Source organism: Odocoileus virginianus, chromosome 1, assembly GCF_023699985.2.
Source record: "Odocoileus virginianus isolate 20LAN1187 ecotype Illinois chromosome 1, Ovbor_1.2, whole genome shotgun sequence".
Classification (NCBI taxonomy): Eukaryota; Metazoa; Chordata; class Mammalia; order Artiodactyla; family Cervidae; genus Odocoileus; species Odocoileus virginianus.
In genome coordinates this window covers 55841391-55857593 of record NC_069674.1, presented here as the reverse complement: position 1 = coordinate 55857593, position 16203 = coordinate 55841391, and the positions used below count along the sequence as shown (strand labels likewise).

General features: G+C 39.9%; 1 protein-coding gene across 6 annotated transcripts in view; it reads left to right on the top strand.

The window, feature by feature from the left end:
- The window catches only part of ELMO1 (engulfment and cell motility 1), a 573189-nt gene that overhangs the window by 391868 nt on the left and 165118 nt on the right, over positions 1–16203 (top strand). For all 6 annotated transcript variants that reach the window (XM_070468476.1, XM_070468480.1, XM_070468477.1 and 3 more), the window contains one exon: positions 14527–14663. In XM_070468476.1, the coding sequence (XP_070324577.1) occupies positions 14527–14663 (137 nt within the window). The remainder of the gene's footprint in view (positions 1–14526; positions 14664–16203) is intronic.

The following is a 16203-nucleotide window of genomic DNA, read 5'->3' as shown; positions in this document are numbered from 1 at the left end:
GGGTACCCGTATTGGGCATCCTGTGTACATTCTAGTGACCACAGGAGGTGTCCTGATTGTTTATGTGTGTAAGAGAATGGTAGTGATGTCAGAAATACCCTCTGTTTTTAGAGAATTGGGAATTTTTATAAAATCAAAGCTCTCGAATGCTTTTGTCCCAGGAGAGGGAGAAAACTGTTTCAAAACATGAAAAATAAGATCGTATGACCAAAAAGTAAAATAAAATAACTGTCTACAAAGAAGGGAAATGAAAGTGTCTGAGAGCATTAAATTTTATTTCATATGGAAAGAAGGACTGAGAATTTTCATCAGAAAATCATCCTCTTGAAGTTAAAAGCATCTTCTTTCAGTCTCATTCTTAGTTCGGTTTTTCATTAAGATATGTTCTTATCTAAAATGATGTCTTTTTGGTTAGAGTTTAAAAAAAGAGCAAGATGATGGCTAAGAAGCTGAAGGCCAAAATAACCTTTGTTGAATTTGGCTTAGAACAAGTTCAACAGCAGGCAGTCTGTCATTAGATAATAACCACCTGAATATATAAGGATATTAGAGAAACTTTAGAAGTTAATTATTATTATATGTCAGCAAGACCATGGAGGAAAAAGTTGCAGACATTCAATATAAAAAGAACGTGGATAACAAAGGGTTAAAATATATCTTTGCCATCAATTTAAGACTGACTACAGACACACATTCCTGAGGCAGAAATTTTATATGTGAACCTGTCTCATAGGCCCAGCAACAAGAAATTAGTGTTTTATTCCTTGAAATACTAATTAGCCCACAGTCTATAAGATGAAAATAGTCTCATTAAAGCAGTAACAAGAACTTAAACCTAATTTTATTAGTGCTCTTTAATAGTGAAAATAATTTTATCAACTGCAAAACTGTATTCACTTCTTGGATGTCCATGTATTCAAGATAATAAGATGTGCTCTGGGAGCACACCCAGACTGAATGTGCCACATTTTTACTCAAATTTATATCCCAAAATACCACCAAAACACTGATGCCTGGTTTTTTGTTTATTTGTTTGAAGCTATTTCTGTGAAACAGAAATCCAGTTCTAACATAAGTTTTTAAAAGAAATTAGAGTGCATGGGGCTATTTTTAACACATAGAAGTAATATAATTTGGCTACTTACCCTGAACCTGAGACATCTGGGGTAGTCATGGATATGTGTGTGATCGCTCAGTGTCAAAGGAGCTCAGTGGCCTTATTATGTGAATACTGATGGAGCTCTCATTGCGTAATGGTTAGGACAGCAGCAGCAGCTAGAAAGCTACTGGGGCAAGGAGACCTCCAAGTACCGTGACTATAAAACATATTCAGAGAACAGCCTCTGCAGGCTGCATGCCTCCAGACTTACATTCTACCCTGCCTCTCTCTGGCTGTGTGACCTCAAATAAGTTACTTACCCTCTCTGTGCCGCAATTTTTCTCACTTGTGAGATAGAGTTGAGAATCGAACTTGTCTCATGTGGAATTCTCACATGAGAATTAAATGATTTAATAGTTGTGAAGCACAGAGAACAAAGGCTGGTATATATTAAGTGCTATAGAATTGTTTGATTAAAAACAAATTGGTCTAATTAGCTTGATTTTCCTAATCTTCCTTGCATTAAAAGAGACAAATTTTCTATCTTCCTTATTAAGAAACCAATGAACAAATAAAAGGTACGTAAAATTAAAAGTCTATGAATTGTTGAATTTTCCCCTGGCGTTAAAACAGTAACATTTTTGTGGGAATACATGTCTGCCATAGATAAATTGGAAAATGCAGCATTCTTACCAACTGTAAGAATTGCATATCCAAAAATTACCTTAGTTTTCAAGATTAATTGTTCATTAAAATAATGGCTTGGAGAAGAAAGAAATGGAATTAAATTTATTTTTATATTACAGTAAATAGGCGTTCTAGAAAGTATTAACTTTCTGCTATAAAAATCTTCCATAGAGGGAAATTAATGTGTGTTGAGTAGTTTGATAAGAAGGACTCTGGACCCAAATTATTGTTAAATCCTGGCTCTGCCTCTTCTTAGCTCTGTGAACCAAGCAACATCACTCTTTTTCTCATCTGTACAGTGGGGATGATAATAACTGTATCTCCTTTATGCAATTGTTATGAAGACTAAAGGAGAAAATACTTGTAAGGAGCTTAGAACAGTTCTTCTGCATGGTCACTACAATGTTATCAAGTAAATAACAGCTTTCTAGGCTACTCACCTTCTAACTTGCTCTGGCAGATTTCCCAAGTGACTGGTAATTCACACTATGTCCTTTTCAAGTTTTCCAGCCAGCTGTTCCTGGTTTGATATGTAATGCTTTATCCTTTCATTTTCTCTTTTTTGGGGTAAAGCTCAGTCAAGTACCTGTGTGAAGCCTGATTTTTTCCTACATTATTAACACGATGCTTGAGGATACACTTCTTGGGCTGGTGCTCTGTGGGTGCACTGCTTGGCCCCTCTGCACAAACCTGCCCACGTGACCCTGGGTAGGAGAGAGCCATACTCCTTATATGCACTCTTCTTTAAGAGGATTGATGGAACTATATATAGGCAAAAAATTAGGGGCTTAAGTCTATTTTGATCACTGATAGAAATCTTCATCCTCTCAAAGCCCACATGGGCAAAAGCATGATTGTCACTGGATTATTCTGTTCATATCCCCCAAATTCCCTATAATTCCCCATGAGTAGGGGGACACATTGTTAACACTGTCCTGCAATTCTTGAGGCCATACGTTCCTTGTGACGAAGTCTGACGAGGGCCTGAGATCAGCAGTGAGTCCCGGCGCTCCTGCTCAAAGCCACATGTGGTAAATGAGATTGGCGACGAGAGGGAAGGGGCTCCTCCCCTGGGGCAGGACTAGTTGCTGGCAGTTGATCTACAGAGGAGGGTTATATACCATAATTTGGGTACATACCAGATTTGAGGAGTTTTGTTGTTGTTGTTGTCACACTTAAGTGATTAGTCTGCTTCCCTTATAAAATTCCTCATTTTTCTTTTTTTTAACTTCTTATTTTTATATTGGAGTATAGCCTTTTCACAATGTTTTCATAGTTTCAGGTGCAGAGCAAAGCGACTCAGCCATACATATGTATGGTATCCATTCCCTCCCAAACTCGTCTCCCATCCAGGGGGCCACGTAGCTGAGTAAAGGTCCCATGTGCTATACAGTAGGACCTTGTTGGTTCGCCAGCAGTGTGTACATGCTGACTCCAGACTCCATAGCTTATTTTCTATTAAGAGAGTACCTATACTTGGATTTCAGGGTATTGGCGGAAAGAATACAGAGGACTGCGTCATTTTGTAGGTTGGACAATTTATTTTAAAGTAGTGGGTGAAGCATGTGTGGGGCCTTCCAAAGTGGCCCTATCACAGCAAGAGTGCCAAAATGTGTGTTATGCAAAAGTTGGGAACTTCTCTCATCCCATTTTATTAACAGTGCACCAAGTGGGGCGTTAATGGAAAGCACATAGAAGAAAAGCGTGTCTAGGGAGGCAGAAGGAGGAGAAAACCAAAGAAGGGATTGTGGGCATGTGTTTGTGGAAGGCTAGCCATGTGAGCACCGTTAAGAATGCAGAAATTACTAAATCAGGATTCCTGTGTCTTGGAGGCTCATAATCAAGTGTGGGGATTCCAAACAGATGGAAGAAATAAAAGGTCTGGAAACACAAAGGAAGCAGAAGTTGGGCAGGGCTGGAGGGAAGTGACTTTAGCAAAGGGATGGACTTTGAAGGTTGACTCACTGGACTCCATGAAGAAGGAAACCCAGGAGCTTAACATGTGCAGATACAAGTGTGTGTGCCTGTGTAGTTGCTCAGCCATATCCGACTGCAGTGCTATAAACTGTAGCCCGCCGGGCTCCTCAGTCCATGGGATTCTCCAGGCAAGAATACCGGAGTGGGTGTTGCCAGCCCTCCTCCAGAGGATCTTCCCTACCCAGGGATTGAACCCACGTTCCCTACATTGCAGGCAGATTCTTTACCCATTGAGCCATGGGGCAGCCCCACAGATATAAGTGGAGAGGTTTATTTGATGACTTTATTGTTGAATTTAATGTTCAGTCCTAGGTCAATTAAGAAAAATTAGGAGAATGGAGTAGGGGCAGACTGGAAAGTGTTGAATGCTTTGCTAAACCATTTGCATTTTATCCTGACACCTACAGGTAATCACTAAGTTTTTAGGGGAGTCAATTACTGAGTACCAAAAACATGAAAGAATGTATGCGATGAGCAAGACTTGACGTGTCCTCTTTCCTTTATTGCTGTTTATTAAGGTTACTTATTTTTAGCCTCTTTGCCAGCTCCCCAGCCCTGGTTAAGGCCCTGAGCCTCAAGTAAAGATGTCATCCATGGTCATGTGATGGCGCACAGTTCTTTCTTGCTGGGGCTTCAGTGAGGCACATCCCAGCCGTTCATTAATCAGCCTCTATCCCAACATAACCCTCGAGTGCTCATCTCACATGGTTGAACAGGCAATTATTTATATCCATGCTAAATTTGCTGTATGACAGTCTCTTAATATGTTGCTTTTGAGAATAATTTTCCTTATAAAGGAAATTTCAATAAGGGCATGCAGAAATCACTCCTTGGATGTGCTCTCCTTTGCCCTGCCTTGGACTATTTACCACCTAACTAGAACTTTCCTCTTTCTTAGTCGTTCACTGTGCCTACAAATGCTACAGCCACAACACACCCAGAAGGTCAGCAAGTTAGATTTTTCATTTTGGTTTTGTATTATTAAAGCATACTACAAACTTGATGCTCTTCCCAAAGGATTCAGTTTTTCCTATTCTGTTCTTCTCTTTAGACCATTCAGAGTGAATCCAGAAGCAATTATTTTGCCAAGAGAGAAGGTGTCAGGATCCAGATTCTGTTTTCCTGCAGGTCTTAGCTGTTTCAGCCAGAGGACCAAGAAGCACAAACACAGAGCACTTCAGAAAGCCCATTTTTTCAATTATAAGCCAACACCTGGGAGTCCCTTAGCTCATTCTTATTAGCAATCATAATTTCCTGTAAACTCTGCACATTTTGTCATTTGGTTGAACATCTTATAAGATGGTGATAAGATGCAGCTCTGTAATTTTTCAGGGGAACTATTACTTTCATGAAAGGAGGTTCAAGTGAACAAGATTTCACACAGACTAAACCTGTGTGAATCTAAATTTAAGATTTGGGGGAAAATTGCACATCATATTTGTATTCTGCACAGCATTTTATAGCTACCATTTATTGAGTGCTTATTATATGCCAAGAACTATGGGAGGTGTTTTATGGGACTCCTCTCACTATATCTTTACTCAGTTTTACAGATGTAAATTACTGTTATTATCATCATAATAATAGAGACTTGATGACATAAAGGACTCAGTTGAGAAAGTATAGAGAAAGAATTCTAGCCTGAATTCTGGTGACTCCTAACCACTTAGCACTAATGTTTTTATGTAGTTCATCACTCGCCCTTAATACACTAAAGTATCAAGTACAGTCCTGAATAACAGGGATCCTCAAATTACCTGAATTTTAATTCCATTAAAAAGGGATAAAAGGTAGAGGAATAAAGGCGATAGGAAGTTGTTATTTTATTTCATTCCTCTTTAAAACCTGCTAATGGCTTCTTATTGCAGGTGGAATAAAGTCCATGCTCCCTAATGTGTTCTGCAAAGAATTAGATGATCTGATGCCTGCTGGTTTCTTCAGCTTCATCTTTTACTCATTTCTCCTTCTTTTTGAGCTCAAGGTCATATAGATAATGAGTGGCAGAGCCAGGGTCCAAACTCAGGCAGACTGGCTCCAGGACCATGTTCTTAACCACCTTACTAGTTGGATGTATGGATGGATGAATGAGCGGATGAATGAATGGATGGATGAGCGAATCAATGGGTCAGTGGACTGATGGATGAACAGATAGGTGGACATGCACATGCATGGATAGATGGACATGCACATGCATGGATGAAAGGAAGGAAAGAAGGAAGGAAGGAAGGATCTGTAGATGAATGAAGGAAATGAGAGAGCGACAGAGGGAGGGAGGAGAGGAAACTAAGAGATTTGTGACTCTAAAGAGTTTGTATACAACCAGTCAAATCTGTTAAAGCTTTTCCATCAGCATCTGCAATACTCTTCAGTGATGTCAGGATTCCCTTTCACAAAAGAAAATGCACACATATACCCTTTTGTCCATCTAACAGATGAAATTGAACTAAAGTCCAGGTATGGAGACATACCCCTGAGCAATTTTAGAGGCTAACACCACTTAAGTGATTGCACTAGGATGCCTGCATAGACAGGTTATATGCTTTTCTATCCAGCAGTTAACCTGACTACATGAAATGCCAATCCCTGGCTCCAGAGGTGATGGGCAGGGCAAATACAGCACCACTTCTGAATGCCCATCGAAATCATCTACAGTAGTTTTTACACTGTCTGGAATGCTGTTCCTTCTTATTTGCTTAGAAAGCTCATTTTCTACTCTTTAAACTTTTTATATCAATCTAATTTAAATGAATAGAAGTATTCAAATCCTGAAAGCACAACACACCTCAGTGAATTTTTTAGTAACCAGCTATCCATTTTGCTGTTCCTTAGCTCAAGATCCAGAGTATTATGCAACCACTAGAGACCCCTGGGGACTCCCCTGGTGACTCAGATGATAAAGAATCCACCTGCAATGTGGGAGACCTGGGTTCGATTCCTGGTTTGGGAAGGTCCCCTGGAGGAGGGCATGGCAACCCACTCCAGTATTCTTGCCAGGAGAATCCCCATGGACAGAAGAGCCGTGGGCTAACAAAGAGTTGGACATGACTGAGCTACTAAGCACAGTAAAGCGTAGAGACCCTTGGGAGCTGCCTTACCCCTAGTTTCTTCCTGTCTCCTGTTTCCACCACCATAGATAAATTTTCCATTTTGAGCTTTACAAAAATGGAATCACATAGTGTGTGGTCTTTTTTAGAGGATTCTGTTTGTTCAGCATTGTATTTTCTATTCATTCATGCTATTGTGTGCAGTATAGCTTTTAAAAAAATATTTCTTTGTAGTAAGTATGTTGCTATATACTTACTACAAAGTCTACTACAAAGTGGTGTTGGAGAAGACTCTTGAGAGTCCTTTGGACTGCAAGGAGATCAAACCAGTCAATCCTGAAGGATATCAGTCCTGAATATTCATTGGAAGGACTGATACTGAAGCTGAAGCTCCAATACTTTGGCCACCTGTTTCAAAGAGCTGACTCATTAGAAAAGATCCAGATGCTGGGAAAGATTGAAGGCAGGAGGAGAAGGGGACGACAGAAGATGAGATGGTTGGATGGCATCACCAACTCAGTGGATATGAGTTTGGGTGAATTCCAGGAGTTGCTGATGGACAGGGAGGCCTGGCGTGCTGCAGTCCATGGTGTCACAAAGGGTTAGACACATCTGAGCGACTGAACAACAACAAATATTGCTATATGAATAAACTAAAATTTATCTAATATATTGAGTGGACATTTTGACTGTTTCAAGATTTGGGTTATAACAAATAGAGCCACTATGAACATTCAGATACCTTTCTTATGCAGCACCAGTGTTTTGCATTTCTTTTGGATCTGTATCGTTGGGTAGAATTGCTGTATCATTAAGTATGAATATTTTAGGTAGACTAAATACTGTTAAACTGCTTTTCAAAGTGGTTGAGCTGACTTACACTCCTAACAACTGTTTATGAGAATTACACTTTTTTCTACATTCTTATCCACACTTAATTATTTTTTCTAAATCTTTTCATTGTAGCCATTCTGGTGATATTTGAAAATAGCTCATTGTAGTTTAAATTTGCATTTCTCTGGTGATTAAAAAAGCCAAGCATCTTTTCATGTGTTTATTGGACACTTAGATATCTTGTGAAGTATCTACTTACATTTTGCTTATTTTTCTGTTGAGTTGTCTTTCTGTCCCTTATTGATTTATTAGAGGTATTTATATACAATGGATATCCGTTTTTTGCCAGACAATGCTGCAAGTTTTTCTCCTACCCTGAAGTTTCCATCCTTCTTGTACCCTTTGATAAACAAGAGTTCTTGCTTTTAATATAAGCAGATCAAACCTTTTTCTTTAGGGTTAATGATTTTTTTGGTCCTGTTTAAGAAATCTTTGCTCACTTCTAGGTTATCAATATTGTTCTCCTGTATTATATAGGAGCCTCATTGTTTTTCCTTTCACACTGAGACCTATAATCTACTCTGAGTTGATTTTTGTAGATGGTATGAGGTAGGGAGTTATAATTCATTTTTCAGATGCATATGTAATTGGCTCAGCACAAGTTGTTGAAAATTCTCTTCACTATAGTGTCACCTTTTTCATAAATCTAGTGATTGTACATATAAGACTATATCTGAACTCCCTATCCTATTTTGTTGTTCTGTTTTTCCATTCATGGACCAATATCAAGCTGTTCTAATTATTATAGTTTCATAGTGTCTATCTGCAAGTATAATTCCTCCAAATTTGCCATTTTAGCTAAGTACAATAATAATTATTTTGCTATTAAAACTGGTAACAACTAGCACTTACTAACGCTTATTTTATCTCAGTTAATATGTGAATCGTGTATCACTTTAGATTTAATCTTAGCAGCAATCTGATGAGGTAAGAGGCATTATCTTTTTTATAATGAAGAAACTGAGCCCCAGAGGAAGAGTAACTTGGTAAAGGTCACATTGCTATTCAGTAGTGACACCAAGATTTGCCCCCAGATCAACCTCACTCTAGAATCTCTGCTCTTTTATTAACACAAAACTGTGAGCTTGAGCTATGGCCTCAGGTCATTCTTGGTGAATTGTTTATCTTTTGATGCTAGAGTCTGATTTTTAACCCTTACACTACTTGGCTTTTTTTTTTCTCTCCCCATGTCCTTAAAAAAAAAAAAAAACCCAGAAGGAAAGTGAACAATGGAGCGCTGGATTAGAGGATATGTCTTTTTAGTGTCAATTTCATACTATTTTTAGGCATGAGAGAGGATAGAAAAGAATATCCAGAGTTCTGTTAAACCAGATTTCAGGAGCTGGGAAGCACTGAGCAGCTTTCAAGCATCTGATCCCCTGTCCTGAAATAGCAGGGGTGGAAGCTTCTGCACTGGTGGAGCTTAGCGGTGGGGGAACTTTTCACATTCCTTGCCCTCACTCTCCTCGCCTCTTTCCACCTCTCCCACCTACAAAAGGTTTTGAACTTTGAGCATCTTCCCACACATCACCAAAATTCCAAAGCCAAGCTATTAAGGAATAGCCAGTCTAAAAATAGAAAACTCAAAGGCCGCAAGGGTAAGATTTTGTGCAGAGGTATAAATAGACATTTGCATCTGTGAATTCATCAATATATTTCCCAGACTGACCCTAGAGCCACAGATAGTCCTAGTTTCCATGCTGTGGCAACCTAGTAAGATTTTGCAGCCATTCTGGCAGTTTTCACGGTGCTCTTGTGTTTATGATTTATCCCCTTCTTCCTGTAGCTCAGAATTTTAAAACAAAATGCCCTTTGTGTTAGGCCAGTGCTTATCTCTCTTTCAAAAGTGTGCCATTTCCAAAGACTGGTTTAGTTGAAATGGCTCATTATTTCATGGTAAAAATACTCAGAATTTGCCTTGTGCCACCAAAACATGTCCCTTTAGTCACTCGCAAATGGGTTCACAGTCTGAGTAAAACAGGGGTCATCGAAAGCATGGAACAGAGCTTTTCAGCATCTCAAACTTTACATTTCTCTAAGAAAATTCCCATGAAAGAGCAGAAATTACATGCATTTTCCTGTGTCATCTTGTCATTCTATCTTTAGTCGTGTAATTTTCTTATGTAATGGTCTGCATTCGGTGATATTAATAGATTGAAAGGGGCTGAAAACAACTAACACTTTTCTTATGAAAGAAAGATTGAATACCAGCTTATCAAACATTTCTAAGCCTATCAAATGCCACTCTGATGCCCTAATACCCTAGCTGAAATGTGTAGGCATCCTGTCATTCAAGGAAATAATAATTTAGGACATAAAGTTCAGTACAGGTGAAATCTCCAAGTTCCATAATTATTAATGGACATTAAGGACTTTAAAATACATTATGTTGTGTGTGTGTATGTGTGTGTAGTCTTAGATTTGGCAGGAATCTTACCAAGTGGTCTCATTTACAGGTAAGAAACTTGGAGCCCTGGAGCTGAGACGACCTTTTCAAGGTCACAGGGCAGCATGCTTTCTTTGTATTCACTTTCATTGTTTACTTGCTGTACTACAGAAGCCATTGTTCTTTGAGCCTCCAATGACCATACCTGCCTCACCTTACAGTATCCAACAGAAAATAGGAACAAATCTACTTTGAAAGGCAAAAATGCTACAAAAGTGTATAGCATTCTTATTTGTCATTTTAGAAACAAAAGTGTGTGGATTAAAGAAGCTTTCAAAGCTTCCTATTTAAAAGTGAATTAAATGTCAGCAAATTAATAAGAACTCATTTACTCCCAGCCCTGAAAATACCTTAATATCCCAGACTTAAAAGAACAGTAAGTTGATCCTTTTTTTTAAATAAAAGAGAATCTCATTGTGTTAAAAATAGTGTGCTTAAAAACAACTTGGTTTTTAAAAAAGTCTTTCTATTTTTGTCTCATTGAAAATTTCTCTTTAAATTCCATTTATAAAATCATTGCCTACAAATTCAACACTTCTTTTTCTTCAATAAGTGTTTCTGTTTTCCTTAAAAAAAACAGTAATAAACCTTCCCTTCCCTATTTTTATCTGTTTGTTTGTTTGTTTAAATCTCCAGAATGAGGACCCTGTTCATGAGAAGCAGGCCACCTCTGTGAGCTGATGCAAGTTTAGTTAATCACTGGGGCAGCCTGGGCTGATCCACTTGCTATAGGATGAAGAGTAGCGTAATTTTGTTGGCCCATAGTTGCATTGAGCTTACTTCCTGTAGTCTTGTTCCTTTTTGGTCCCCACAGCCCCCGATGAAGTTTGTTCTATTGTTGCCCCCAGTTTACAGATGAGAACACTCAGGCAATGACAGATGAAATGTGTTGCCCAGCTGACTCAGCAGTAAGTGATAGAACCAGGATCTGAACCCCAGCAGCCTGACTCCCAGCATCTTTGCCTACTTTCTGCCATCATGAACTCTTGAACAAGCCATTTTGCCTTTCTCACTGCTCTTACCTGAAAAGTGAAAGAGGAAAATAGATCAGATAATCTGGACCAGTCCTTCCTGCTCAATCATCCTCAATCCTGAATATCGGCAATTTGAATATTTTTGAGGAAAAAAAATTACTTTTTCCTTGCCTCTAATATAGGAACACCTTTAAATCATAAATCCCAAAATACATCAGTCTCCTCATTGTTTCTTTGGTAACATGTGAGGAAGCAAATTGTTTTTGATGTGTTGTGTGCCCATTTCTCATCACAAGGGATGAGTCCCAAAGAAGCTTAGGAAGATGGTAAAGCTGTTCTCTTATGGAGGTTGAAAACAGTGGTTCTGGTGTAGAATACTGGATGTGCAACAATGAAGGGCTGTCACCGCAACAATGTAAGGGCAATGATGATGGACTTTGGAGCCAAGTCAACTGATTTTGAATTTGCCACTTGAAAGCTGTATGACCCTGGACAACTTTCATAACCCCTCTAACACTGTTTCTAATTTAAATAAAAAGAAATTGATGTTATTTTCCTAGAGGAAAATATGGCCTGACATGAGCCAATGACAGTGGTATGACCATTGCTGGTAATATCACATGGCTGGGTATTATGCATCAACCAAATAAAAAGAAATTGATGTTATTTTCCTAGAGGAAAATATGGCCTGACATGAGCCAATGGCAGTGGTATGACCATTGCTGGTAATATCACATGGCCGGGTATTATCCATCAACAGGTGCTGGCTGTGTACTTGCTGTGAGCCTCACTGGGCTGTGCATCGAGATCATGGTTTCTGTTGAAGGAAGAATCCAAGGAGATCTAGGAGAGTAGGTGGAGAAATTAATTTTCAAAGTATCAATTACAAGGAAATGCCCTGTGTTCTTGGTGTCAACTAGGGCAGGAAGCTGCTGCTGGGTCAACTAAAACTGTAGGTTTCCAGTGCTCATTTGTGGGCACCTGCCTTAGTTGACATGATGGAAGGCTTAATTTCTGTAAGTTTCACCCTTCTCATATGTAAAATGAGGATAAGCATCATGTCTGCCTCCTGGGTTGCTGTGCAGATAACACCCCTAGAGCCCTTGTGAGTTACATACAATCTTCTACCACCTGATCCCTGTTATTAAGGATGTCGTTTCTATTCCTCTTCACCAAAGCAAGAGCAGAGCTCATTGTTTTCAGTTTTGTCTGGCTTGCTCAGCTCCAGTAGTCCCATAAAACTTTAATTAGGGCATAAAGTATACATATAATCACACCAGTCCTGAAAACGGTACTGTGATAATGTGATTAATAAGTTTTTGTATGGTGATAGTGCTTTAAAGTGCTGCTGTAGACCTGTAAATTTTACTGGCTTCAGTACTTATGAAAGTAAGAGTGACAGCTCATTGCCCAGGGCAGCAAACATACAACCCTCCTGCATTTACTTTTTAAGTTCCTTAAATAGCTTTGTATATCAGCTCAGGACTTCACTTTCTTCATTTTCACCATCTCTACCACTAACATGGGCTTCCCTGGTGGCTCAGATGGTGAAGAATCTGCCTGGAAGGCAGGAGACCTGGGATTGATCCCTGGGTCGGGAAGATCTTCTGGAGAAGGGTTGGCTGCCCATTCCAGTATTCTTGCCTGGAGAATTCCATGGACAGAGGAGCCCGGCGGGCTACAGTCCATGGGGTCACAAAGAGTCAGACATGATTGTGACTAACAGTCAGCCAGTCACCACTAACATGAGCTGGAGTTGGGCTTACTTATATGTTCTTTCCTCTAATTTCTGAGATGTAATAACAGCCTTGACTAAGAATTGAGGGCCGTCAGAGAATAGCCCATGTTCTTGGAAATAACCTGCTTGTACAACCTTCATTGTCATCACCACCGTTTTGTTCCATATTTGTGTCTATTTATATCCTTTTAAAGCACTTTCCCGAATGGGGAAGGTAGTAGAGATTTCATTTCCACTTTTTAGTTTCAAAAATCAAGAGTCATAAAAGTGAAGTGAGCTCCTCATTGTCATAAATGGACTTGAACCCAAATCTTTTGCCCTCAGACCCAAACATTTTTAGTGTGACTGATGGCTGTTGCTAGCTTATGTCTGTACTTTCTCAGGAAGAGAACAGCATTTACTATCTATTCTAAAGGATGCAGACAAAAGAGGTTTGTGAATAGGTGTGTCCCTACCAGAGTGGAGCATGTCCCCATGGGTTTGATCAGGGCTCACTCACCAGAGGCTTTCCCCAGGGGATTATCTCTAAATAATGTCTGTGTTCAACTACACAATGGGCACCCTGACCTTCCCCAAGTGCTGTAAACCCTACTCCCGTCCCACCCCTCCTGCCTTCCTGGACTTCCAGGGCTTGAAATTTAACCATCTGGGGCCTTGAGGACTAATTGGCCTTTAAACAGAGTTCAATTAAAATAGAAATTCTTTCACTGTACATAACAGCCTATATTAAAAGAAAAAAAAAAAAGTAGAATCCTGTTTTGACCCTGGGGAATCAGGGATAGGGGAGTCACAAAGCTTACTTTCTTGGACTCTAGTAGCCTCGTTCATATGACATGAACAGTCAGAGGTATTCTGAAGAGCAAATGAAAGTATGTAAAAAGACTGTAAAAATGTAAGCTAGACAAAGAGCTGAGGAGAAGGGAGGGGCTGGTGTGCTGGTCTGGAAGAGGAAACAGGTGGCCACACCTAGAATTCAGAGCACTGAGTCTGACCATGACAAAGGAAACTTTGTAATGAGGTGGTTTGAAGGCAGTCTGACTGACTTCAGGGTTTGGTCCAGGACTGAACCTTCAAAGACACTTGGGCTGCTTTGACCTCCAGCCATCTGTATCTGGGAATGTCAAACAAATGGTTAATGGTATCAGATGCTTAATGATCTCAGATGTCCCCTGCTTACTGCCATAAGAGGGAAAAGAGCCCCCTGGAGAAATAATTTAAGGATGCTATTTTCAAAGTTGCAATTAATTGTGTATTCGGGAAAGCTCATCTTCTGCCAGTTATTCAGTTGAGAAATGTGAAATTGCGGGTGATGGAGGAGCTGTGATTGACAGGGCAGTTTGAATGATCTTTATAGGGTCAGTAAGGCAGATGCAGAGCCCATATTCAACACCAGGCATTCTGGACCAAAGCCATAATGATCATGACATGGGAAGAGTTACAAGCTAACTTCCTTCAATCAAAATATGTGCATAAGTATAGGTCTGACCATCTGACCTTAAACTTGGAGGTTTCATGCGGACTAGCCTCTGGTTACCTTTTCTCAGTGCCTTTTTTCCTCGGTGGCTTGAGCTGAACGTGCCTTCCACCGTCTCCCTTTGGGGGATGTGGCCGTGTCTTTTCATTTCCCTTCTCAACTTCCTCCCTTCTTTCCCTCCTCTTTCCTCCAGCTAGTGAGACCTGCAACGATTTCCACCCAATGTTCTTCACCCATGACAGATCCTTCGAGGAGTTTTTCTGCATCTGTATCCAGCTCCTGAACAAGACATGGAAGGAAATGAGGGCAACTTCTGAAGACTTCAACAAGGTAAAAGGAGTTGAAGGTAGAGGCAGCAGCTTCCTGTGTCCCGGAAGAGCCTCCTCCCCACCCTTTGCATGGTCTCTTTGCTGCGCGTGAAAGGAGAATGAGGGTGGCTGTGAGTTTAGGTGGCTTTGAGGATGGAAAAAGAAAGGCATACCTGTACAGACAGGAACCTGTGTGCCAGTGATGTTCTTATCTTTCTAGGGATAAGCTTGGAACAGTTTGTTCCTTTTGGCTCACTAAGCAGAAGCCACGGGCAGAGACTCTTCCTTGAAAAATGTTGATAAGGTGAACTTTGCTTTTAATGGTGTTAATCTGGGATGCTTTGTTAGTACAAGATCTAGTGGGGGGAAGTGCCTCCCTTTCACCTGTTTAGGTGACTGCTAGGGAGAGAATGAGGTGAGGAAGACTGCTGTGGTCAATTGGTACCTCTGTGGGTTATGGACGGGTTGAGATAACTGTCCATTTTTCTGTCACAAAGAGTGTTTATTAAAATGCAAGACCTCTTTGAGGGAGTTGAGTAAGTTTAAATGGAACATTTCTTGGTTTACAGAAAGCATTTGGTTTTTGTGAAGAGTGTGAATCTCACATTTCCGTTCGTGAGTGAATGTTGGGTGGAGAGAAGAGTGTTGATCAACTTAAAGAAAGGGGATACATCTTGTGCACTTTTCAAGATAAACAAAATCTTTATCCTTAGATCAAAGCCTTGTTAGCAATCATGACGTGGCTACTCACAACTGGTGGTTGGGGCAGGTATGCATAGAACTTTAATTATTCTGATTTGCTAATGTATATGGATCTGGGTTTGATTAACCCCCATCACTCATGTTCCCTGGCCTGTTACTGAGGACAGAACTGTTTCTGAGTCTTAAGTGTCTGGTCTCGGAGTCATCCTGCAGGGCCTTCACGAGCTTATGCTTGGGGCATAATATAATATGTGAATTCTGGTGTCACTTGATATCCTTCATGGTCTTTGCCTCCCAGTTCCCTTTTCTCTGCACTTGCATCTATCTGGTCCTTCTTTTCCACCATATTTCAGGTTCATGGCATCTTGAACTAATATCGGCTAAAAAGAAAGAAAACCAGGGAAAGGACACTTTTTCCAAGCCTTCCCCAAGGTTAGAACCTGTCTCTATCAGCATAATAATCTTACCTGCACTTGTAACAGAATGAACACCATTCCATCTCAGTCATTCTGGGCCACCTATTCAGTTTCTTTCTTTTTAATTTTTGTGAAACTGTTGTATGTTTTTGATTCGTGGTTACCCTGGTTTTCAAGAAAATTTACCCATAACTATCTGCTTGCTTTAGACTGATAGTCATGTAAGTTCAAACGCATTCTAAAAGATGGACCTTTTTTACCCTCCCCCACATTTTGTGATTTTGATGTCCTGTTTTACATCTTCATGTTTATCCTATTGCTGTTCATTGTAGTTATAACCACTTCTAAGAAATGTTTTGATTGTTTTTTAATCTGTGTACTGGTTTGTTTAAGTGATCTTCAATCCTTTTGTGTATGCGCTTGGGCCATCTATTGAACTCCTTG